Here is a 26,097-nt window from a genome sequence, read left to right on the forward strand (position 1 = left end):
TACTTCATATGTCCCTCTCTTTTTGGTCTTCATTACTATAAATGAGAATTATTTGGCCATTGTTTTTTATTGGGATAATAAATTCATAGGGACTTGGGGCTTCATGAGAAGATACAAGTTCTGAGATTGGAGTGGGCAATCTCAGATATGTCACTGAGAGGTCCTTGACAGTGTCTCCTGACTTCTAGAGCTTCCTCTCCTGGGGCTACTTTCTTAATGCTTCAGAGAAGTCATAAAAGGTGTATTTTGACCTTTAAAGTATAGCATGTTATTGATCTCTATTCAGAGATAAATTTGAAGTTGGTTCCTTGGAGACCTTGCATGAGGAAGCATGCGGAGTGCCTGAGAGCTAGAAGGTCTCAGTGATGGTTCTCTTTCTACAGGGAAGGGAGGATTCAGAGTTCTGTCTCTCCCAGTTTATCTTCAAGACTCTGGCTCTCGTCCTCTGATCTCTTGATGATACTTGTCTTTTAGATGGCCATTTCTCCTTCCCGGATGCCTCAGCCTCCGAACATGATGGGCACTCATGCCAACAATATTATGGCCCAGGCACCTGCGCAGAACCAGTTCCTGCCACAGAACCAGTTCCAGTCCTCCAGTGGGGCGATGAGTGTGAACAGTGTAGGCATGGGGCAGCCAGCAGCCCAGACAGGCGTGCCACAGGTACCGTGCACCAGTGATGGGGTCCCTGCTTCCTCTTGACTCAAGCATGTCTTATGAGATTAGAATTCCAGAATACACATTTTATTTTTACGTTTGAGCATCTCTTGATTTTTTTTTTTTTTAAACCCCCATTCAGTTTTGTTATTTTTACCTTCTTTAGAATGACTCTTATCATCATTCAACTTCATACCAAATGGAATGGATTGTGGTTATTTGGGGTTTGGGTTTTTAGTTATCATTTTCTTGTTTTTTTTAGTTGTGTGTTTTAAATTCACATGTGATCCTGAGAGACCTTGAATATTACAGTGAGGACAGGCCTGTTAACTCAGCCTGGCAGTTTGGTTGGTGTGTCCTATTGTTTGTCTCTCTGAGCTTGTCATCCTGGGTGAGGTCCGCTAACTGGATTGATTGAATAGTTCTCTTGTGGTGTTTTTAAGTACTCTGTTTAAAGCTGAAGAAAACTATTTTCCATTCTTTTTAGTGCCTTTTTTCTTTTGATAATTAATTGTGATATATCAGATTGTTGCTATATACACATATGCATGTATTTAGAATAGACCAAATCTTCCCCTGGAAGATAATATTCATGTTTTCATTTTTTACATGAAGTACTGTTAAAAAAAAAAAAAAGGTCATTAACTACACTAGATTTACTCTCTAAATACTTATTAATTCTTCATTTCTGTAGCACATTACTGCTCTAGAATAGCAAACTTGTTTCTGTAAATGTTTTCAACTCTGTGGACCACAGTCTTTGTTTTCACTACTCAGCTCCATGGTTGTGGTAGAAAAGCAGCCATAGGCATAGTCATTCACACATAAATGAATGGGCGTGGCTGTATTCCAATAAAACTTTACTATAAGAACAGGCAGCTAGCTGGATTGGGCCATGGGCATTAGTTTGCAGACCCATGCTCTAGAGCAGTGATTTGGAATCACTTTTTTAAAACGTCCAAATAAGATGAAGCAAGTCTCCATTTGGAAATCACTTTGCTGAAACATTTTAGTGTTTCAATAATTAATTTCTTTTTAAAAAGAAAAAATAATAAAATAAATAAAAAGAAAAATACCTTTTCCAGTGGTCTTAAACTATGGGTAGATGTTTTGGAGCACAAAGCTAGTAAGCTGAATGGATATGTGTTAGTTTAAGCCAGAGGTTTCAGCAGTTCTATAAATCACAGTATAAGAAAGCATTCCACAGCATTAACTTCACTGGAAAGTGCACGTTATTGTAAGTGTACAGCTGGGTGAATTTTTACAAATGGCACATTCCCTTGAAACCAGCAGACCTCACCAAGAAGCCATGGTTAGATTTTCGTGCATTTAATTCTTCAAATCTGTTGTCACATTTTCACATGGGGAAATAATTTTAACATACTCTGTTCTCTCTATTAGGGACAGGTGCCTGGTGCTGCTCTTCCTAACCCTCTGAACATGCTTGGGCCCCAGGCCAGCCAGCTGCCCTGCCCACCAGTGACACAGTCACCATTGCACCAGACACCACCTCCTGCTTCCACGGCTGCTGGCATGCCGTCTCTCCAGCACCCGACGGCACCTGGGATGACTCCTCCCCAGCCTGCAGCTCCCACCCAGCCATCAACTCCCGTGTCGTCTTCCGGGCAGACTCCCACCCCGACTCCTGGCTCGGTGCCCAGTGCGAGCCAAACCCAGAGCACCCCTACAGTCCAGGCAGCAGCCCCGGCCCAAGTGACCCCACAGCCTCAAACCCCAGTCCAGCCCCCGTCTGTGGCTACCCCGCAGTCATCACAGCAACAGCCGACACCTGTGCACCCCCAGCCTCCTGGCACACCGGTGAGCCCCGCAATCTGTCTTTGGGCTGAGACTCGAAATCGAGGACTTCCCCATAAAAAACATCCTGTCACAAAGCTGCCTTTGTGTCTTGGTGCAACCCCAGAAGGTGCCTGTACCCTAATCAAACTGTAGGAGCTATATTTTGTTTCCGACATTGGCTCCAAAGGCCATGTTTGGATCTGGCAGGATGTAACTTAAGATTATCTTTTTTAATTAAACGAGTTTTCAGAAATCAGTAGTTATAAAGAAATCAAACATAGGTCTGTACATAGGAGCCGTTTGTTCCCCATTATCCTAGGCAGGTGTCTTCTGAGTTTTAGTAATTTTTCTCTTAACATCATGAGGATATGATAAGGCACATTCCTTCCTAATTGTATGTGCTTTGGCTTTGCCTGTCAGTCTTGTTTTCAGACCTGGAGGAGACTTTTCGTCTCATGACAGAATGGCAGACTCAGGTTAGCACTTCCTGTAGCTCCCCTCTGCCCAGTCCTTCCCAGACCTGCTGGCATTGCCCCCACACACATATACCCCTGCCCCAGTTACCACTGAAGTCTTTTATCCCCCCCCTTAAAAGATTTATTTACTTATTTATTTGACAGAGAGCCCACGCACGCAAGTACAAGCAGGGAGAACTGCAGAGGGAGAGGGAGAAGCAGGCTCCCTGCTGAGCGGGGAGCTCCACTGGGGACTCCATCCCAGGACCCCAGGACCATGACCCAAGCTAAAGTCTGATGCTTAACTGACTGAGCAACCCACGTGCCCCTATCACTGAAATCTTCACATCCATTTTCATATCAGCCTAACTTAGAAACCACCTTTCCCCCTGAAATACATTAACTTTATTCTTGGGGACTGAGGATATTTATTTATAAAATATCAAAATAAATCTTAATACCCCCAACATAACATAAGTGTTTATATTTCTTCTTAGGAATTGTGCTTATTATTTATCCTTATTTTATTTTTCTAATCTCTAACATTCCTTTGTAATTTTATATTCTCTTCTGCTTACTTCAGTTAAAGCTCTTATTAGGTAGGGGCACCTGGGTGGCTCAATTGGTTAAGCTTCGGACTCTTGGTTTTGGCTCAGGTCATGATTTTAGGATCATGGGATTGAGCCCTGCATCAGGCTCTGCGCTGGACATGGAGTCTGCTTATCTCCCTCCCTCCCTCTTTGCTCTTCCCTGACTCACGCATGCTCTCTTGCTTTCTCTCTTTCTCTGTCAAATGGATAAATAAAATCTAAACAAACAAACAACAACTATAAGTGAGACTTTGAAAGTTGAGAATTCTTACGGTGTTTCCTTGCCTTGTTGTTTGCTGACTTCTCCACCACCACCCCTGTGCCTGCACTTCACAGGCTAAAATACCTGTCCTTGTTTCGTGTCAGCCTTTTATCCCCCTTCCTACTTGGGTACTTCTAGATCTACACTTCAGCCATTTATGGTAAACTTTAATGGCCTTATTGGAAAGAATTAATTTTAAAATAGAAGATTCCGGGATCCCTGGGTGGCGCAGCGGTTTGGCGCCTGTCTTTGGCCCAGGGCGCGATCCTGGAGACCCGGGATCGAATCCCACATCGGGCTCCCGGTGCATGGAGCCTGCTTCTCCCTCTGCCTGTGTCTCTGCCCCTCTCTCTCTCTCTCTCTCTCTCTCTGTGACTATCATAGATAAAAAAATAAAAAATAAAAAATAAAATAAAATAAAATAGAAGATTCTGTGACTTAGAAAACTTCCAGGGGATCCCTGAGTGGCTCAACGGTTTAGCGCCTGCCTTCCGCCCAGGGCATGATCCTGGAGTCCCAGGATCAAGTCCCACATCAGGCTCGCTGCATGGAGCCTGCTTCTCCCTCTGCCTGCATCTCTGCCTCTCTTTCTCTCTTTCTCTCTGTCTCTCGTGAATAAATAAATAATAAACTTCCAGAAAATAGTTTTATATCAAGCCGTAGGAAGCACTGCACCTTCATCTCTGCATTCGTGGTAGGAAGTTCTTTCTGTTTCGGCCTCATTGACTTCCTCTGGGACTCCTGTTTTAAATTTTCTCTTCTTCAGTTCTCTCAGATAGGGGTGTCTATTAGATTAGTGTTGAGAAATGTTTATAAGAAACTGGGTATTCGGTGAACAACAGAGTTAAACATTATTTCTGTTTTATTAACGGAGATATGTAATTCTGGTTTTTCCACAGCTTTCCCAGGCAGCCGCCAGCATCGATAACAGGGTCCCCACTCCTTCCTCGGTGGCCAGCGCCGAAACCAACTCCCAACAGACAGGACCCGAGGTACCAATGCTGGAAGTGAAGGCAGAGGTCAAGACCGAGGACACTGAGCCAGATGCCAGTGAAGCCAAGGGGGAGCCTGGGTCCGCGGTAGGTGCCCTTCCTGGGGCGTGAACAGGTGTGCACCATACTGAAGCGTCCTGAGGCGAGACACCGCGTGTTCTCCATGGATGACACTGCTTTTTGTTTTAATGTCCTGTTTGATGATGGGTTCAGAGAGGATAAATGTTAAAAATAGATTAGTTTTTTTTAGGTATTAGGTATGGGTTTTACTATATTTTGCCAGAAATGAAGAGGACACTGGTTTATATTCTAAATGATTGAATCATCCAGTGACTGCACTGTCATTCTTCATTCATAGGTAGTTCTGTAGAGTTAGACTGCACAAGGGTGTGCTCATTCATTAATTAACCTGTGGCAAAAGCAAAAGACTGTCAAGCCATGGGCTGGATCCACCCCCATCCACATGTTTTGTTTGGCCCACACAATATTTTTTAAAATGAGGAATTACAAATAAAGCTCTGGGTTTCTGGCTTTTCTTTGAAAATGAGAAGCTCTGTCAGCATTATGCTTACATTCCTATGTCAGCAGTCTGGGTGGGAGCCTCAGCCCTGGCCTTTAGATGGGGCTTGGGCTCCAATTTGCCGGAGTTTCCACTCCCCACTCTGGCTCACACACCTCCTGCTGCATCATGTACTTCACCTGCCTGGCCCTCTGAGCAGTTTGGTTTTTGAAACTTGCCCCAACTTTCAAGAAGATTCTTGTTCCAAACTAGAAATGCCTACATGTAAAACTACTGGGCAGGTGATGGGGTGTGTGTATGCAATGTCTTATAAGCACTCTAGCATATAAAATTTTTAAATTGGGACTGTAATTGCAGTGGTGCTGTCCTAAGGCAACTCACCTGACACCAGATGTTCCAATCCTTCCTGGGGGAGAGGAAGGGATGGTAAATGCAACTCTTGAGTAGGGTACAGCTTGATAAGCCCAGATAGATTGTTAAGAGACTTCCAGTGAGGCTGAGTTAGAATAAAGGTCTTTGCTATTCATACATTATTACCTGTAATTCTGTATTTCTCAAGATGATGGAAGAGGATCTACAAGGATCTTCTCAAGTTAAAGAAGAGACAGACACAACAGAACAGAAATCAGAACCAATGGAAGTGGACGAGAAGAAGCCGGAAGTCAAAGTAGAAGCTAAAGAGGAAGAAGAGAACAGTGCTAATGGGGCCGCCTCTCAGTCAACATCTCCTTCACAGCCACGCAAAAAAAGTAGGTTGTGTTTCCTGGACTTGTTTTACCGTGCTGCTTTTCCATCGTGTTGGGATTGCACACCACAGGTTAAAAGCTAAAGCAGAAAAATAATTGTCTCCCCCCTTATATCTTTTCTGCCTGCCATTCCCCAAGTTTTACTTCTTCAGAAATGAGGACAGAGAGCTAGACTGCAGTCTGAGGGCCCCTGAGGTTTATGGTAGGAATGAGAAATGAGCCACAGCTCTGAGGGGCAGCCCAGGAGCACATCTCTCCTCTGAGCCATCATTGCCCATGGGGCCAAAGTAGAAGTTACATCTGAGTCCTTGTGCCCGCTGAGGAGCTTGGGCTTTCTTTACTCAGTAGGGCCTGGACGACCACGGGTAGATTTGAGCAGGAGGTTGACTGCCACACTAGGGAAATTATCACCGTGGCTACACGTGGGTGCACTGTTACAGATGGGAAGGTGTGCTCAGAGTAAATGGGCAGTGGAGCAGGACCCAGTGCCTAGTGCAGTGGGAGGGGTGCAGATAACTGAAGATGCTTTGCAGGGTGAGGCAGCCTCTCAGGGGAACTCAGAGGGAACCTATTGGAGGTCCAGCATGAGGTCAGCAGGGTGTCAGAACATTGTTAGGTGACCCTTGTAAATGAGGAATGTGACTCAGGAAGTTAAGGGCTACTTGTGGCACATTTGGGAAAGTCAACAAAGAACTGTTCAAGGCTGATACTCTAGAGTAAGTTTTTGGTCTCAGACCTGTTAATACTCCTAAAGATTGAGGACACTTGAGTTCTTGTTCATGTGGATTATCTGCTGCTATTTACTCTATTAGAAATTTTAAAAGCATTCACTTAACAAATCTGTTACATGGCGTCCGTGAGTAACACATTTTTATGAAAAATAAGTTTCCCAGAACAAACATACTTAGCGTAATGACAGTGTTTTCTTTACAATCTTGTGACTCGGAGATTTTAGCGAACGTGGCTGGATTCTCCTGCTGCACCTGCTGTCTCTGTTGTGCTGTATTGTTTGGTTCAAGTCCCTGAAGACAGCCCCGCCCCACACAGATAGGTGGTTGATAAAGAATAAGAGCTTCTTCAGATAATTGTGGGTATTCTTTTTTGATACTACACCAAAACTCAACAAGTACAAGTTTTGTTAAGATTAGTTGCAGTGTGAAGTCTGGATATATAGCACTGAATTTTTATGCCCAGTGACAAGAGTCTGTCTGTTTTCGTGCTGTGAATGACTCTTTTGCCCTTGCGTGATTTTTTTTTTTTTTTTTTTTTTTTTAAATAACGTAGTCCTTTGGTCATCTTGGAATTTGGCTTGCTGAGTTATGCAGATTTTCCAGATGTCACCATACATCACTATACAATATTTTTTAAATCACATTTGTTAATATCACTAGGAATTGCCTCAAAAATGTCTTGGAAATTTGGGAGGCTGTCAGATTCATATGACAGATACAAGTTCTCCAGATTCTAATTTTGACATGAGTCCAAATGTTATCATTGGCAACAAATACCATCAGTTGTCCTTGGTATAACTGGCCCACTCTGTTCCTGTTTGGGAAACTGTGCCGCGTACCCAGGTCTGAATAACCATAGCTTGTCTAACAGTCTTTTTCCCAGTTTTCCATGCTCTGTGCAGAGAAACTGCTAGCTCTGCTTTCTACTCTGCGCATGCACGCACTTTCTCAGGGCAGTCCGTGCCTGTAGCTTGGTGCCAGCTTCCCACTGGGTTGTATGACATCAAGACGTGTAGCCATGGGCTGAGATTCATAACAGTAACGACACTTACTACTTGGAGGACATTGTTGGGCACAGCTGGCGTGTTTCCCCTGTGTGCGCACCGCAGCAGCAAAGAGCACGATGATGACTAACTTGGGTCTGGTGCCACTGCCTATGTTGTGCTGCTACGCCAATGGCCCACTTGTGCCAACATCAACACAGTGCAGCAAGCAAATGGCGGCCTGGTATTAACATGGAAGTTGTTTTATGTTATGGAAGTGACCATGAGTAACACATTTTTATGAAATGAGTTGATTGCATAGACCCTTAGGGCCCAGAGCCCTGCTAGAACTTTCTGTGATGATAGGAATGTCATGTCTGTGCTCTCTGTGTGTCACCAGCCATGTGTAGCTCCTGACTGCTTGAAATGTGACAGGTGTGACTAAGGAAGTGATTTTACATCAGACTGAAGGTGGCGAAAGACAGGAGTTTGAAGATGCTTTTTCCTTGGTATAGGTATTTTCAACAAACATGTAGTGAGTAAATGAGCAGTTGTCCAACGTGACGTGTGTGAGGTTGCCCCTGGAAGATGATGACCCTGCAGCAGGGTCAGCACACACTGTGAAGAGCCACATAGTTCCCCTCAGGCTTCATGCTCCAGAAGGTGTCTGTGGCAGCTACTCCTAGTGTGAAAGCCACCACAGACAGTATGGAAGCAAATGCGCATAACTGCATTCTAACAAACCTTTATTTTTGGAGATTAAAATCTGATTTCATGTGTCATGAAGTATTACTATTTTCCTTTTTTCTTAACCATGAAAAACCACAGAAACCAATCTTAGCTGATAAGCTGCACTAAAGGCAGGTGGCTGGCCAGACCCCTGGTCTAAGAAAAAAGAAAAAACTGTTAACTGAAGAATTGTTTTCTCATGACAAGTTACTCAAAGAAAAACAAATGCTATTCATTCCATTTCTGTAGAAACAATAGAAGAGGAGGAGCTGACAGAAAGCAGGTTGTGTATGTGTTTCAGGAGGCTCCCGTGGGGCACGTCTGCACACTAGGCCCAGGCCCGGCGCCCGGAGTGGGGTGCCTGCTGGGGAGGCCTGCATTGGGCAGTTTCCACGCTCGACGCCACCAGTGGTCCCTGCTCTAAAGCGGGATGTGGCATAACACAAGCACTGCTGACTAACCTGCCTCTTGCCTTCATAGGTTGTTAAACACATTTTTTCTGGTCATTAAAACTTACTGGGTTTTATATGAATGTATAGTCTTGAAAGTATTTGACAGCTAGTGTTTATCCTTTGGTGACAACAGAAAGTGTAGTAGGAAATGGAGTGGCTAAGTGGTGGAGCAAATGGGCATTGGTAAATGTAGGTAGAAACAATCCAGAACTTTTGGGAAAAATGCTTGAGTTTGTAGCTCTGTTACTTTGTACATTTGTTTGTGAGTTTGTAATATAAAACCATTTGTCCCAGGTGTCTGAGTTTACTTCACCCAAGGACAAAAAAATGTCATCAGAGAAAGAGAGGCCCTTCCAGCGAAATGGCTTTATTACCACCCATTGGATCAAGGAAGCAGATTTGGGAGTTAGCTTCATTTTCTGTTCCAACACAGTTTTAGTGTCAGAAACCCTTTTGTTGAAGAAGCAAACTTGTCAGTGTGGTATTAAGCCTTGTGACATAGATGGAATTTTAAAACCGTAACGTTAAACAGTGTTTTCAGAAGCCCCAGATTGTAGCTTTAGAACGTCTGTGGACTCCGTGGTGAACGTGAGCCCTTGGGAGCACGGCTTGGGGGGCTGTGGGGGTGGAGATGATTGGAACCCTTTCAAAAGCAGCCCAGACTTCCATCTGAAATGTGATGGAATGGGGGTCTTGGTGCCTTGTAAATCATATCACTCCTTGATGTTTTCTGACTGTAGTCTTTAAGCCGGAGGAGTTACGCCAGGCTTTGATGCCAACCCTTGAAGCACTATATCGACAGGATCCAGAGTCGTTACCTTTCCGGCAGCCTGTAGACCCCCAACTCCTAGGAATTCCGGTAAGTTAATATAGTAAAAGCCTTACCAGCAATACTCAGAGTATCCATGTTTTACCTCTGAAAATTGTGTAACATATTCTTGTTTTGAGGATTTTTGTCCTATAAAAAACCTCTCTGGGGGGGGGCACCTAGGTGGCTCAGTAGGTTAAGTGGCTGCCTTCAGCTTGGGTCATGATCCCAAAGTCCTGGGATAGAGCCTTATGTTGGCCTCCCTGCTCAGCAGGGAGCTTGCTTCTCCATTTCCCCGTCCACTACTTGTACTCTTTTCTTGCTGTCTCTCTCTCTCTCTCAAATAAGTAAAATCTTTAAAAATAAATTTATTTTAAAAAAACCTTTTCTGTCAAAGCAATAGAACACCTTTGTCTCACTGAATGGAACATGCATTTCCCACCTGTTCTGTCCACGCCGGGATCTGTGGCAGGGTCGCACTACCTCTGGAGCTCTTCTATCTGGAGCTTTGTGTGAGCTTTTGTCTGAAGGCTGCATTTGAAGAACAGGTGCACACTAGTTAGAAAGCCCATGGCCAGGCAGCCCGGGTGGCCCAGCGGTTTAGCACCGCCTTCGGTCCAGGGCATGATCCTTGGAGACCTGGGATCGAGTCCCACATCGGGCTCCCTGCGTGGAGCCTGCTTCTCCCTCTGCCTGTCTCTGCCCCTCTCTGTGTGTCTCATAAATAAATAAATAAAGTCTTTAAAAAAAAAAAAAGCCCGTGGCCCTCGTATTCTGGGATTTCTGAGGAGTCTTATAAGGGCCGTAGTGACCCCACAGGTTTCTGTTGAGCAGTATCACTCTTTTTGCTTCTGTTTTTGTGTTTGTCTTCGAATTTCATCTTGTTTGCCAGGACCAAAGATAAATCTCTAGAAAAAAACACCATATCTGATAAATGTGCTTATATTTTAATTCAGTGGATTAAAAGCTGTATTTTAAAAATTTTATATTAAAACATTTTTTACCCATTCTTTTATTAGATAATATATTAATATAATATTATTTTGCCTTTGAAATAATTGGGTCACACTTGACCATACTAATTACAGTTTTAGATAATAAAGTCAGGGAAGTCCAAGGCTTTTTTCAGTTCCCATTTACTACTGTTAGAAGCAGAAGTTTTTCTGGTGCTGATTATTTCTGCGTTTTGCAGATAAAACCTGCTACACACGACTGACATTGGGTGTTGGGGATCCACTAGACTGAGACTATTTTGTCTTTAAGGATTACTTTGACATAGTGAAGAATCCCATGGACCTTTCCACCATCAAGCGGAAGCTGGACACCGGGCAGTACCAGGAGCCCTGGCAGTATGTGGACGACGTCTGGCTGATGTTCAACAATGCCTGGCTCTATAACCGCAAGACATCCCGGGTCTACAAGTTCTGCAGCAAACTTGCAGAGGTCTTCGAGCAAGAAATCGACCCCGTCATGCAGTCCCTTGGGTATTGCTGCGGACGCAAGGTACAGTGTGAACGGTTTCTGGAACGTGAACTTCCCTGGTTAATCCAGCAGAGAGGGTGCTAGGATGACCTGACACATGTGATCTTGTGGTCACACCTGTGTGTCAGGAAGGACCCGGGTGGGGTCTGGCATGTGTGAACCCGTGTGGCAGATAATCAGAGCTGGAGGTACTGAGGAAGACGCTGGACTATGCTTTTCCAGCTGCTCCGGCGTCCGTCTATGCATCTCTTACAAATGTCTTGGCAACTGATTCTGTCCCATTGAATCCAGAAATGTCTTCAAATAGCTGTGAAAATTGCTAGAAAACTATTCTGTGTACTAAGAGAAATATTTGGCTGAATCTGACTCTCTAGTGAACCTAGAACATTGTGTGACAGTACGGGAATATATCTTTAGTATTTTCTGCTTTGTTTTGCAGTATGAGTTTTCCCCACAGACTTTGTGCTGCTACGGGAAGCAGCTGTGTACAATTCCTCGTGATGCTGCCTACTACAGCTATCAGAATAGGTAAGCACCGAGCCGCCATCTCCACTTATGGGACAAAAGGACGGTCTTAGGGAAAGGTGTGTCCATCTGATTATAGCCTGGGTATGTGATTTCTTTTCTGAAGTTTTACTGAAGTGGGCCACAATTCCAGTGCTGGATAGTCACTCAGGCCTATGGTCTCTTCATATTAGAGCACGCTTTTATGGTATAAAAATTGAAGCTCAAAACTGGTCGCTGCCCTGCTTGAATCAGGAACATTGGTTCTTAAACTGTGGTCTTTCTAAAACGTAACCATTATAGGAAAGAGTCTGGAGGTGAGAGCAAATCTAATAACGGTTGACTTACCTTTTGAAGCTCTTAATAAAGTGGCTACATTGTACTTTACTATTTCACGTATAAGTATTTGTCTAGATAACTTGGCTTGGACAGCCTGATGGAAAGATTTGCGTGAGTGATAATTCATGTTAAAAAGTACTAAAAGCTTTAGACTTAAATTTTTTTTTTAAATTAATACCACAACACAGAATGAGATGTAGTGTTGTTGAGTTCAACATTAACTCCCCTGTTCTAGGATAGCAGTTTCAGGGTTTTGTGAGTGGGAGGCATCCTCAAGAAATATTTGCCATTCTCTTGCAATGTGGAGATAGCTGAATCTCCTGTTTTAAGCAGAAGAGAATGAAAATGTTTTTGTGCTAATTTGCCACACAAATAGGACTTCCATAGTTTTAAAAGAGGGTGTTTTGAAAATTAAATTTATTGTATTTGTTGCTTCAAGTGGCTGCTCTGTGTTGCCATAGTGTGAGGGCATCGTGCCTGGAAGCACAGGTTGTAAATCTTGGTCAAGTTCAGCTGCTTTGCCTCCGAGTCATGAACAGGCAGTGGCGTGTATGTGATCAGGGTGCTGCTTTCTGCCTGTTCTTCATCCTCACGTTCAAGTATTAAATGTCCGCATTAGGGTTTGATGTTTGATTACTTGATCTTGTTTGCTTATAGTAATTACATTTGTCCTTACATTTCAAGAACAATAAGTTCTTGTTTAATCTGTTTCAAGAACAGATAAGTAAAGGGCTTTTTGTTATTTGTTCACAGGCCTGAATAATTTGGAACTTAAGAACGTGAATTTTTTTTAAAGCATTACTAATAATTAGTAACTCCCATCAAAATCCTACTTAAAAAAGAGAGGGAGAAAGAACTATTGACCTAAAAATGTCTCAAGGAGAGATTTCTAAGCCCTGACCAGCCCATGTGTCCTGGCACCATGGCAGAGTGAGATGCTGCTGCTCATTCTAGGGAATGAGAGTGTGGCCTGTACCCCTGTCCTAAAAATACGTTAACACCTGGAATTAAGTTCCTGTCTTAGCTTCCCCTTCGATCAGTAGGAGTGTTTGAAGAGACAAAGTTTAAGATGATACCACAATCCCTTTGTGATAGAATCACTCCTGCAATAACAAGTGCTGCTCTGGAGGCTCTAGCCCCTCCCCATGACATTCAGCCCATCCCATAAGGTATAGAGTTTAACCTTCTTGTTCTTGATCCGGGCACAATAACTCCTTCCCTGACAACCTCAGTTGTCACTTTCCATGAAATAACGAACAGGAATTCACTTTGGAAACTGTTAGGTGCCAAGCAAAATGAAGTCATGAAATTTCAAGACAACAGATTTCACTTAACTATTCCCTGAAAAATGTCCCTGCTACTGGATGCCTGGCATGGTTTGGGTCTAGAAGGAAGAAGAGAGAGCAGGTTGTTTGCCAGCATTTCTAAAGTTTTGGGTCCTTTTCTCACTGTTAGTCTCACTGTTCCTGGGTCTGTTGGGACCCTGCCTTTGCTGATTTGCACAGATTTTTGGCCGTTTTTAAGTGGGGAGCAGTTGACTTGAGTAGGATCAGGGTACACTACTGCTCTCTTGACAGGTTATTCTTGGAGTGCAAACACAAGATTGTTTTGAAAGTTTTGAGATGTCCAGTTGTCATTTTGTGTAGAATTTTATCTTACTGAACAAAAGTAATTTATTTTTCTTACAATTAGAGACATCAATAAAGGAATTCTTTCGTATTAATGATACATATTTAAAAATGTAAGCATACTGCCCCTTAGCTGAATCTCTCAAGGTACGTGCTTCCTAGAATACTATACTTGGAGAGATTAACGTGCTGTGATGCTAAGAAAGCAGTGGCCTAAGTACAACGAGCATCCTAACTGCTTACACTTTTATTCGCATCTTTGATTTAGGAACACTGGTGTTCTCATGCATAACTGTTTTGGTGCTTATGGTCCTAAACTTTTTGGGCACTTCAAACAATAGAAAATCCCACAGGCCATTTAAACAAGTGAAAGTAATATATAAACTAGCATATGAGTACATTTTCACTTGTTTCCTTGCTTTGAAAATTTGATAGTAACTCATGTTGGGAAACTGTTCTATAGATTTTCCAGATACTATCTTTAGATATCCCAGTTATTTGTATATACTGATATGGTACTTAAAACAATCTGCATTTGAAAATTTACTCCATATATTAAATTACCCTTACAGATTGAACTATGCAGTTACATCGTGCTAACTTAGGTACCCAGATGTACACCATCATCGGATTATGTGAAGTATTTCTCCTTTGCAATTCCATATTCATCAGATTGCTTCTTTCACCCAAGGCATAATATCAGCAAGGCTCTTAAGATTGAAAAGTGACTTTCTAAACCATTCCATATTTTTAGGGTGAATAAAGTTTGGACTAGGTAATAATGTGGGGACAGTCTGGCATTCTCATCTGTCCACCACTGGTTGTCAGGGCTATTTCAGCAGATTTGACTAGTGGGTGGCTGTGCCCCTTCTCCAGACTGGCACCACCTCTTAGGAGGGCACTGCAGGGAAGCTTGGGCCTTCCCCTCCCCTTCTCGATTCTCTCATGTAGGCTTGCTTTGGGACAGGCACTAGAGCCGTGTTAACTCTCTCTGCCTCCCACTTTCTGACCTCGGGGTTCTTTGCAGATGAGAGCTGGTTACATGCAGAGCGTAGGCTTCTGCTGCCTCTCCAGGGCCTGCCCTTGAGCCATCAATGCTTCTTTCTGGGCCAGTTTCCTCCACTAGAAAGTGGTAGGCTTATGATTCTTGTTTCCTGGATGTTGCTGGACTTGATGGCCTGCTTGAATAAATGCTAAGAGATTGTCCAGGATTTTAAAGCCATTTTACCTCACGTTTAATTATCGTCGCGATTTCATTTCTAGATGAGTTCAGCTTTTCGCTTGCCAGCAGTGGCTATACATTTGGCCATAAAATAATTAGAACACTCAAAGTCCAATTTTTATTTTCAAAAGGGAAACACTTGGTGGTGAGGGGGATATCTTTTTTGCATATTGCTCTAGTCGCCCCTGTATTGGTTTATGGTTTCTGTACTTTAATTCTTTCATGCCAGTGATGATCATGCCCTCCTGCACATGGAAATTCTTTTTACCACATGATTTCAAGGCTCCAAACAAATATTTACAAAATAGTGAATAGCCAGTTGATTCAGGAAAAGAACATATAGATAATAGATACAGATATATTTAAACAGTAATGTTTATCAGCTTGTTCCTGGTCACAGTTTTTTATCTTGGTAGAATTCATTGATTGAATCGTCCTAAATAAACTGATTCCAGGGATAAACTTTGATTAATCCAGTGGCTACCCACAGTGAATCTGTCATGTTCCTCCTCAACAAACTATAAGATTGGATCATTTTGAGATGGATGCATGCTTTAAAGTTCTGTGCTTTTAATCACCTCTGTGTGTTTAGTCAGAGAAGTACAGCAGACAAAATGCTCAGTGTGTTTACATAAGGCTAGATTAGAACTTGAGGGGGACTGACCTAGCAGTGATGGAGATAGCCGGCCAGGCAGGGGCCTGAGCCTCTGTCTTTTGCAGCCGTGTGTGCGCGTGCGTGAGTGACCCTGCAAGCTGCCGCGTCCCCTGCGCGTGTCCATGCGGTGTGGCGCTGCAAGTCTTGTCACAGTGTCTTTAACACTAATCCTCGTGGCATCTTGTAGACGTAGTTTTGAGCACTAAAACCGCATTTGATTGTGCTGCTGCCACTACCTTATACTCCTCCTTTCCGCTTGTATAATTCACCTCCATTCGGCTTGTTTATTTTTACAGTATTCCTGTGTGCCCATCTTGTTTTATGCAGCATCAGCCTGCATTTTTGTTGATTTCTCATGCGTGTCCTTTCCAAACATTTAATAGTTTTTAATTATTCTTATTTGATAGCTTGAGCCCAGGCTCCATATTATCTTTCAAGAAATTCGGGTGATGGATAATTTCTCAAATGCAGATTGTGCTTTAAAACATCAGCTCTCTAAATTTGCTTAACTTGGATTGTCACCAAGTCAGAGCAGTTAATCACTGAGGATCTCAGATTGGTGAACGATTGGTCCCAGTACCAAAAAGTTTAAACCAAAGCTTAGAATTGAAATTTGAAAGTCTTTAAGATTGTTTATGGATTTACATATATTGTATTGCTTATACAATATATCACAGTTCTTTTTCTCTATACATTCGTACTGATAAATGGCTGGAAAGTCTTTGACCCTGACTGCATTTCTGTTAAATGTTTGTCTAGAATATGGATTTGGTTTCATTTGTATTATAACCCAATTAACTAAGTGATTAACATGAGAAAAATAACAGGAAAAAATTAAAACCAGTTCTGCGTGCTCAACATCTCAACATTTTCAGTACCTTTAAGATCTGGCCTAAAATAAAATCTGTGAATTGCTGTCGAGCATAAATTTTCCGTTTTGAAAAATAATTGCTTTTTAAGGCCTTTGTCAGACGGTTTTGTTCAAAGTAAATTTTTTCCATCGCAAACCCTGGAGTTATATTTGATTTTCTTTAATAACAAAAGTCAAACTCCTAAATTGAGGCTCCTTGCGATTATAGTATTAACAACTCCTTGAAAACATTTGCATCTCGGAGCTGGCCCGAGCCCAGCCGTTGTTAGCGATGATGGCCTGTGATGTGTGCAGTGAGACCGAATGCTAATCAAGCTTTGCCTTGGCTTTCTGCTCTGTGTTGTCTCGGTGTTTGCGTCTTACCTCTATGTCTGTGCTATCTGTTCCCTTCCCTGTTCTCTAATCCTGCCCTACCCCACCTGCCCCTGTTCCTTCCATTGTCCTCACTGACCCATCAATCAACCAACAACGCCCCCCCTTCGTCGTGGTGATCTGCCCTGCTCTGATTGGTGGCTTCGTTGCTTGGGTGGCTGTGTGTTATGATGGACCAGTTCACCCAAGTATGGCCTTCTTGCTGACAGGTATCATTTCTGTGAGAAGTGTTTCACAGAGATCCAGGGGGAGAATGTTACCCTGGGTGACGACCCTTCACAGCCCCAGACGTAAGTACTATTCCTGTCATTTTTCTGGGGGTTGACTCTTAATTGTTTTTTTCCTCTTGCCCGTGATTAGAAGGGAAGCACCTCCACCATTCTGACTTCTGTGTAGCACATTTTTTCATACTCACTACACCCACATTCATACTTCAGAATGTAGCTGTTTAGCTGAACACCAGGGCCACCTCCACATTCTTCCCTCCTCTTAAGGCCGTGATGCTGTACCCCCCACTGCAGTTCACTGGTCTCTCTCGACCTTGCTCTGTCTCTTCCTTTATTTATTTTTTTTTTCAAATTTTTATTTATTTATGATAGTCACACACACAGAGAGAGAGAGAGAGAGAGAGGCAGAGACATGGGCAGAGGGAGAAGCAGGCTCCATGCACCGGGAGCCCGACGTGGGATTCGATCCTGGATCTCCAGGATCGCGCCCTGGGGCAAAGGAGGCGCTAAACCACTGCGCCACCCAGGGATCCCTGTCTCTTCCTTTAAAATACTTGCTTTTTCCTGGTGGGTCCTCCTCCATTTAGGGAAATAGCCAATTTCCAGTTACACTTCAGAAGCTAGTTTACCCTTTTGACAGAAGTGATGGTAGCAAAAAAATGAATCTTGTATACATACCCCATCTTTACCATTCATTCAATCTTCTACTGAAACCTCTGTCCTTTAAGCTGCCAGAGCCTGTCCTAGAACACAGACCATGAGCTCCCAAAGTGGAAATCTGTCTCCTTTGTTACTGGAGCTGTGGCTCTTGCTTACTCATTCCAGCATGCACAGGACGAGTTGGTTCATTCATTCCTTCACTGAATCCACTTTTGAATGGTCAGATAATCAGAAAAAGCAAATCCACCAGTTGAATGGTCAACTCATTTATAAGCTTGAGATACCAAAAACCTGCCAGCCACTCTGTCTACCCAGGACTGCCAGCGTTTTATGGTTCTCTTTTTTCCTGACTGCCATGCTTCCTGCCATGCTGGGAAGCCTGCTGGTGTGAATGTCCCTTCACACAAGGCAGGAAGACTTCCCACCGGAGCAGGAGCCAAGTGTACGACATGGACTCTGCACTCTGAGTTTACTTTTCCAAACACACCACAAGCTTAGGATCCTGACACAAATGAAATGACTAGAATTCTACATACTCAGTTTACTTTTATATCCCTGTAATCTTCATTCCTTGGTCTAGTTGTGTGATTGATAATTGGATTATTATTCAGTTCTGTGAATCAGAAATAATTCACATTTACACTTTATCATAACAAAAGGACAGTATTACCAATTATCAGTCAGATCCAGGAGCCATTCACCATACAGATTTGATTGAAAATTTGTAGGTTTGGATCTCAACACAATTTTGCCATCGTATTTTGACTAGTCTTAATTAAACCTCATAGTGCTGGTGATAGTTGGGAGGAAATATTCCAAGTCAGATAGAGAAAAACAGATGGTACTGCTTCCTGTAGAGATAAATTTTATATGTTCATGCCATAATTATATCTACTTGAGATTTCAGCTGACTACTTATTTTTTATTTGAAAAACTAGTTACAAAATAATATCCCACAGACCCTGTGGTTTATACTCAGCAAATAAATTTAATTAACATTTTTTCTTTTCTTTTTTTTTTTTTTTAAACAAGGACAATTTCAAAGGATCAATTTGAAAAGAAGAAAAATGATACCTTAGATCCTGAACCGTGAGTAGATAGAGATTTCTTTCTGACTTTTGGATTTTAGTTTCTGATGGAGAAAATCCCTCCTTATGACAAGCCTGCAGGAAAAGGCACTCTTGGAACCTTGGAAATATGTTGCCCTGGGTGGGATTTCCTGTATGAACTTATTTCAGATATGGTTTCTTTTTTAACTCAAGATATGTATGTCTCTATAGCATGCTTTCCGGTTACTGAATTTTAATAGTGATACGATTACGTGGACGTTCTGGTTCTGTCAGAACCTCTCTGATAAATTGGTCATCATAGTTATTGAGAAGCTGCTTAATATCTAGTGTGACTGTTTAGAGATTAAAGGTAGAACTATTTGGTGGAGGAGGGCTGATCTCACTTAAAGGGAAATTTCACAAAGAAAACCTCTTGGGAATGATTCTATGACAATAAACAACAGGAAGCAGTGAGCATGCACTGTTTGCAGTTTGCTTTGTAGATCATCCCTAAAGAGGTTTCAGAGCTCCCTCCATATGGTGGTCCCTCCAGGCCCCGAAGCCAAGTCCTGAGAACACCCCAGTTTGTGTAGATGTCCATTGTGTTCTGTCACTTTAGTGTGGTAAGCACAGGCTCCAGCACCATGGGATATTTGGGTACCAAGAAACAGGTCCCCTCCCCCCCCTTCTGGCACCCCAGCTTTGGGGAGACTAGATGCTGCAGTGGAAGACACAGACTTTCCACCAGGACCTCATTTTGAGCTCATTTAGATTTTCCCAGCCTCAGTGCCCAGGTGTTAGGGGAGCTCTGGCCTTAGCAAAGTGTGCCTGGTACATACATCTTTCCTGACCAGTGGGTTGTCGCTCCTGATTGTCCCATGTCCCTGTTTGCATTATATCCCCCCTACACAGTTTTTCAGTTTATGTTCACCTTTTAATTTCAAAATAGAGTACATTGAAATACTAGGTGCCCACAGCAGGGAATACGCAGATGAATGAGGGGGCTCTATTTGTCTTCTAGTAGGAGAGATGGATGGATCATAGCACACACAGCAAAGTGTTCCAGAGATGGGGGGCTCTGGCCTGTGCCAAGGGGCATCCTGCAGAAGGGGCAGGATGGGGAGCAACTCACCTGGCAGCAGGAGTTGGGGGAGGGGCAGGGCATCCTGGGCACATAGAAGGGAAAGAGCAGGTTAGCCCGAGTGCTTGGTGGGCATGGACCATGGGTGGGGCCCCAGGGGATGAGCAAGCAGAGGGTCCTGGGGAAAGGGCTATGCAAGCTGCTCTTTGCCATGTAGATTTCCTCCTATGTGTCTGGGGAGGTATTTTGAAGGACTTCATTGGTTTCTGTTATGGAAAGATCATCCTAGATCTCTGGGGTGGATTTATCAGGCAAAGAAACATCTTTGATTCCTAGCAGGGAAGCTAGTTAGGAGACCCAGAGCAACAACTCAAGCAGGAAGTAGAAGCTTGACCTAAATAGAGAAGGGCCTCTTGGTACAGGAAGCTGCACTGTGGGGTAAGGAAAGCTGACCTGGGTGGCCACTGAGATACTCCTGCAGGAACAGGGGACATGAGGGTGGTAGCTGGGCACTTGGTTAATAAAAGTTTGGGGAGCAGAGTTTGAAATTCAAAATTGATAGAGTCTAATCTAGAACTTTTTTTTCTTTTGATAGTTCTTTTCCTCGACATAGGAAAGAATTGAGAGTATCTTTGGGAGGGGGGCACAGAAACAGGAGGAGGTGTTGCCTGCTGACCCTTTAAATTCCTAACACAGAGAATGGGCTCCGTTGCTGAGGTTTCAGAGGAGGAGCTGGTTGGAGGTGAAGCAGCACTAGAGGAAGTAGCAAGGTCCCAAGCAGAGCAGCCACCATGTGGGGCGGGCGTGGGAGCGGGCAGCAGTACAGGATTGCTGGAGAGTGCTAGCAGGACTGTGAATTAGGCAGCAGTGCTGCTGTTGTACACAGTTGTGCACATATGTGTCCTTTCTCCCTGCTGATCAAACTATTCCTGTTTGAACATAGAGAGGGGGACAGGAGTTGGCTGGATCTGTGGTTGAGGGCTTGTCAGCAGGGGCAATGGAAAGATGGGGGCACAGGACTCAGGGCGGTGGCGAGAGTGTACGTCAGGTGACTGGGCTCAGCACTGGGGCTGATGGGAAGAGCCAGAACTCAGCAGAGTTTGGGGGAAGTATGCTACTTTCTGGTCCCTTAAGCCTTCTGTGAGGCACATAAGTTGTGGTGCTGGTTAAGGTGGTGATTGAAAAAAATAGGTTTTGACATCCATGCATGTTGGCAACTAAGGTTCCTGGGAGAGGTGACAAGGCCCAAGTGAGACATAGTGCAGACTGCGATGGAGGGCGAGCTGCACTCGCACCCTGCTCTCCACTAGAGAGTTTACATGAATAAAGGCCCGCATTTACCGGTCAGCTTGATGCTTCCCACCTTTGTAACTGACTCAGAACAGGTGCTTCCTGTGCCTAGGCTTACAAGCAAGTGTTTCTGGCACCGGGAAGCATTATTCTGTTATTTGAGGCAGTTGAGGCATGTGCAGTCACCTGGAGCAAACACCGGCCTTAAAAAACGTGTAGTAGCATCAGAAATACTGGCTTGTAAAATAATACTTCTATCATAGCAATTTTTTGAAGTTTCATTTTTGGTTGTAAAGGAGATTGGGAGAAACAAGGGATAGGCATTTGTATAGAGAAATGGAGGATGTCTGCTTTCTCACAGAAAGTGTCATACTGGTGTGTTTTTAAGACCCGGTAGAAGAAGGGGTGCCTGGCTGACTCAGTAGAGCACATGACTTGATCTCAGAGTCATTCGAGCCCCTTATTGGGTGTAGAGCTTATTTCAGAAGAAAAAATAAGGTAAAATGCGGCTGAATCAACCAATAGAGAAGCATTAACGCCACAGATACAGGAAGTGATCCAGAGACCAAGGTGTGAACACAGTATACAAGCTCCTACGGATGACCCCCTCGTGTGCTTCTGTGTGCATTAGAGCGCACCTCTTTGTCTTCCAGTTTTGTCGATTGCAAGGAGTGCGGCCGGAAGATGCATCAGATTTGTGTGCTACACTATGACATCATTTGGCCTTCAGGGTGAGTAATTTCCTGGTGATTTCCTGTGATCTTGGGGAAGGGAAAGCATTTCTGCCTGGAGTGGAGGGAGGGGCCTGCTGTCAGCAAGGGCTCTGTAGGGAAGCCAGGTGGCAGCGGGTCTCTGTTTACTTACATCGTCACTATTTGCCTGCTTTGGGGATCATAGACTCCAAGCAGGCTGCCCCTTCACTTGCAAAGAATGATACTAGTGAAGCGCTTCAGAGCTGCGTGTCACTGGTTTGGCAACACAGACTATTTTATACAATCTGATCGCACCCATTCTTTTTTTGCAGCTTTGTGTGTGACAACTGTTTGAAGAAAACTGGCAGAACTCGGAAAGAAAACAAGTTCAGTGCTAAGAGTAAGTTGTGGAAGGGCTTCTGTCTCCCTGTGTGCATGTGAGGGGCCTGTCCCCTTCCCGGTCTTCCTTGAGCTCCTCTCAGCATGCGGCTGTGGGGCTCACTTGCCTGAGGCTCTGTACTGTGAGTTCGTTTTCGAGTACTGTGGACTTGTCTAGTCTTACCAGTGGAATCATTGGGGTTGATCTTTATATGAAAACGAGCTTTAGGGATCCCTGGGTGGCGCAGCGGTTTGGCGCCTGCCTTTGGCCCAGGGCGTGATCCTGGAGACCCAGGATCGAATCCCGCGTCGGGCTCCCGGTGCATGGAGCCTGCTTCTCCCTCTGCCTGTGTCTCTGCCTCTCTCTCTCTCTCTCTCTGTGACTATCATAAATAAAAATAAAAAAAAAATAAAAAATAAAAAATAAAAAATAAAAAAAAAAAGAAAACGAGCTTTATGATCAGTTAATGTTTTAGATGAAAGTTTAGAAATCTCAGATACATCGTTAAACTTTGTAAATTCTGAGAGAGAAAATTTGTTAGCAGATCTTTTTCAAATAGCTCAGAAAAAAGACACACACACACTCCCAACACACACATAGAAATACACAGACCCCACTCTGAAATCCTGTTTGACCAGCATGTTCAGCCCTGTGCACATGTGTGGCAGCTGCTTGCCCATCACCTGGCGTGGCCCTCAGCCTGCTGCTGGGAGTTGGCCACCACCAGCCGGGGCTGCAGAGCCTGGTCTGCCCGAGGACTTGTGAGTGTTGCTGCTGCATTTAGGGCTGCTGGTTGGTGTCCATTCCAAGTAGAGAGCAGCCTGTTGCTACATCAGGTAACACATCCTCAGTAGTCTTGACTCTTTTAGAGATAGCATTCTTTTCAGACGCATACAATATATGATCTTTGTCAACTTGGTTCTCAAGGACTAGGGGACCACCTTCTGCAGCATGACGTCCCTGAGCTATCCTTTGCCGAGTTCACAGCAACCCCAAGTTAGAGCACCTCCTGCGGTGGAGCCTTTACAACTCACTTGCCCAGTGCTCTCTGTAGCTCTCACCCTCGCCAGCAGGACAGTTGACTAGCTCACTGTTCTAAGTGTCCCCAACAGGAACCAGGCCATGTGAGGAGCAGGGAGCAGAAGTGAGATGGGATGGAGAGAGAGTTCCCACACCAGGCAAGGAAAGGAGGGGAGCAGGCAAGGAGGAAGCCACTTTGGGCTTCCAAGCTATTGCTAATTCAGGGCCAGACTTTCGTTACCAAAATCCAGTTATCCTATAACTTAAGCTCACTCTTGTAAAACCTTTTGAAACCTTTTGAAATGCTGATGAACTCATGAACTATCGAAATACTTCTTTTCAGATCGGGGTTTCTCAACTGAGAAACTCTTTGTTTCACTCTTTGTTTTAGGGATGGTCCTATGCTTTGTAGAATTTTAAGAGCATTTCTGGCTGCTACCCACTAAATAACCAGTAATACTACCCCTGCTCTCATGAGTGGTGACCACAGAAATGTCTCCACATATTGCCAGATGTTCCTCTGGCGGGGCATAGTAGCTCCCAGGTGAGATCACTAAAGCAGTCAGCAACCTAGAAGCACTTTACTGGGCCAGAGCTTCATGACCAGAGCAAAGTTGCTAGGAGAGGTGGGCCTAGGTAGGAGAGGAGTTGCAGCTGGTGGTGGATGGGGGCAGAAAAACCCAAGAGCAGGCCTGCAATGTGAGCCTTAGGGATGAAGATGTACAAGACTCACTGAAGAGGATAACCTTGGATGTCTAGCCACCCGTCACCATTGGTGTGGTCGTGTGGGCACAGCCTTCGCCAGAGTCTGTAGGCCACAAAGGACAGACCACCTCATTTGCATTTGTACACGCCCTGTACTGCTGATGAGCCAGCGAAGGACAGCCTCCCCCACCCCTGCCCCTCCCTGCCTGACACCCTGCACCTGGCCCAGCCCATTGGCCCACGAGAGAAGCTTCAGAGTCAGAGTCCCCGTGTTGGCTTGTGAGAAGCCTCCCTGGAGACAGACAGCCCCTTGGAAAGCAAAAGGCCGCAGGGTTTGATCACATAAAGGGCAGAAAAGACCCCCTCATGTGCTGTGGGTGAAAACACACGTTGAAAGCTTGGATGGAAGGGGAACCACAATCTAGAGAGTTTGTCTTAAGACTTCGCAGTTGCACTTCTGTGCACGTGTCCCACAGAGTTGTCTGTATATGCACGTGAAGCTGTGTATAAGGATGGCCCCTGCCGCATAAGGAGGAGCCACAGGACGCCAGCAGCTGGCCACTCTGGAAAACTGGAAAGTGTAGCAGAATAAGGCAGAGCTGTGCGACAGACATGAGGGGCATGATGCCCTTTGAAATCGTTCTGCGGGGACGTCTACGCACAAGCATATTCTCTTTGCCACAGGATCAACTGCACTCTTGCATCTCTGAGCATCTGCTCTTCTGGGGGCCCCGGGCAGGGGGCCCTCTCCAGCCCTCCCTTCCTTCCCTCGCTCCTTCCCTCCCTCTTTCCCTCCCTCCCTCCCTTCCTTCCTTCCTTCCTTCCTTCCTTCCTTCCTTCCTTCCTCTTTCCTTATTTTTAAAGATTTTATTTATTTATTCATGAGAGACATAGAGGCAGAGGGAGAAGCAGGCTCCCCATAGGGAGCCCAATGACAGACAAAATCCCGGAACTCCGGGATCATGCCCTGAGCTGAAGGCAGACACTCAGCTGCTGAGCCACCCAGGTGTCCCTTCCGCCCCTTCACAGCGCTCAGTTCAGTGCCTAAACAAGGTTGTCACGTGTGGTCTCATTTAAAGGGTTTTTTTTTTTGTACAGTAATTCAGGTGATTTGAAGAAAAAAGTAAAGACCTAATTTTAAAGGTTTATTCTTCTGTTTTCTATTTGAAAATCAGTGTGTAGGATCCTATGTTGACAAAAAAAGGGTAGACCATGGCAGGGTGGGCCTTCTTAGCTGGATCCTGCCTTTTGGGATCAGAAAGCACCTTGTGAGGAGACCCAGACTTGCTCAGCGATGGCATCGGTGGAGGCGGGGGTGCCCACAGGGCTGAGAATGTGAGGGTCTCCTCCAGGGGCTGCTCCTGGGGTAGATGGACATGATGGCCCATGGGCCCCTGTGGAGGATGCACCTTCGTCCAGGTGTGAAATCCATCATAAATCCACTTTTCCCATTTTTATAGCTTTTCAAGTTTTTATTTTCTTGTGAGGTGTTTATTTCATTTTCATAGTAGTGTTTTCTTTTGAAGTCCCTTGTATGCAAGTATAACATACCAAAAAACTCTGCTCTTGGTATGTTAATTGCAGAAAAATAGAATTTAGAAAGTCTACATTTTCCAGGTATTCCTTGACTTCAGTTAAGGAATCTTAGGAAATCCCAAATAGCTCTTTTAAAATATTTCTCATTCATGTAGTATTTAAAAGTCAGTAAATATAAAGAAGGAAATGCTTTTAAAACCCCATAACTGTGAATAATCACTGTTAACTTTCTGTAGCTTTTCCTTCTAGTCTTTTTCCCTTGTGTGAAGAGTTTTTATTCTGGGGCCAGTGTTTTATCTTGGGGTAGCTTGCTGGACAAGTCCTGTCACGGGGGCCACACTTGGGGGATCCTTGGGAGAGGGGATCCAGGGCTAAAGCGAGTTCTGATGCTGTATGAGTTCTTGCCTGGGATGAGATCCCAAGGCTGCCTGCCCCCACTCCTCTGAGCTGGGCAGGAAAGGAGAGTTCCTACAGCTTGGATTCTGGCTGTGAGCACAGCTGTGACACCAAGGAGCCACATGGGGGCGCCTGGGGCCAGGTCGCAGCATGACCCTTGTGTCTGGCTCCATCCGCTTTACCCGACAGCCCTCCGTCTGCCTTTGTGGCTCTTCTGACCTTGCGGCTAAAAAACAGTGGAAATATGAGGGCATTTAAATGACAGCA

General features: G+C 44.4%; 1 protein-coding gene across 1 annotated transcript in view; it reads left to right on the forward strand.

Annotated features, from left to right (window-relative positions):
• Positions 1 to 26,097, forward strand: part of LOC121486664 (CREB binding protein) — a 130,915-nt gene that overhangs the window by 91,593 nt on the left and 13,225 nt on the right. Inside the window, exons 13-23 of the mRNA XM_041747743.1 lie at positions 475 to 663; positions 2,059 to 2,475; positions 4,661 to 4,840; positions 5,833 to 6,022; positions 9,655 to 9,773; positions 10,986 to 11,225; positions 11,644 to 11,732; positions 17,005 to 17,085; positions 18,715 to 18,771; positions 21,756 to 21,833; positions 22,127 to 22,194. Of these exons, the coding sequence (XP_041603677.1) occupies positions 475 to 663; positions 2,059 to 2,475; positions 4,661 to 4,840; positions 5,833 to 6,022; positions 9,655 to 9,773; positions 10,986 to 11,225; positions 11,644 to 11,732; positions 17,005 to 17,085; positions 18,715 to 18,771; positions 21,756 to 21,833; positions 22,127 to 22,194 (1,708 nt within the window). The remainder of the gene's footprint in view (positions 1 to 474; positions 664 to 2,058; positions 2,476 to 4,660; positions 4,841 to 5,832; positions 6,023 to 9,654; positions 9,774 to 10,985; positions 11,226 to 11,643; positions 11,733 to 17,004; positions 17,086 to 18,714; positions 18,772 to 21,755; positions 21,834 to 22,126; positions 22,195 to 26,097) is intronic.

This window comes from Vulpes lagopus, chromosome 3 (assembly GCF_018345385.1).
Source record: "Vulpes lagopus strain Blue_001 chromosome 3, ASM1834538v1, whole genome shotgun sequence".
NCBI classification, from domain to species: domain Eukaryota; kingdom Metazoa; phylum Chordata; class Mammalia; order Carnivora; family Canidae; genus Vulpes; species Vulpes lagopus.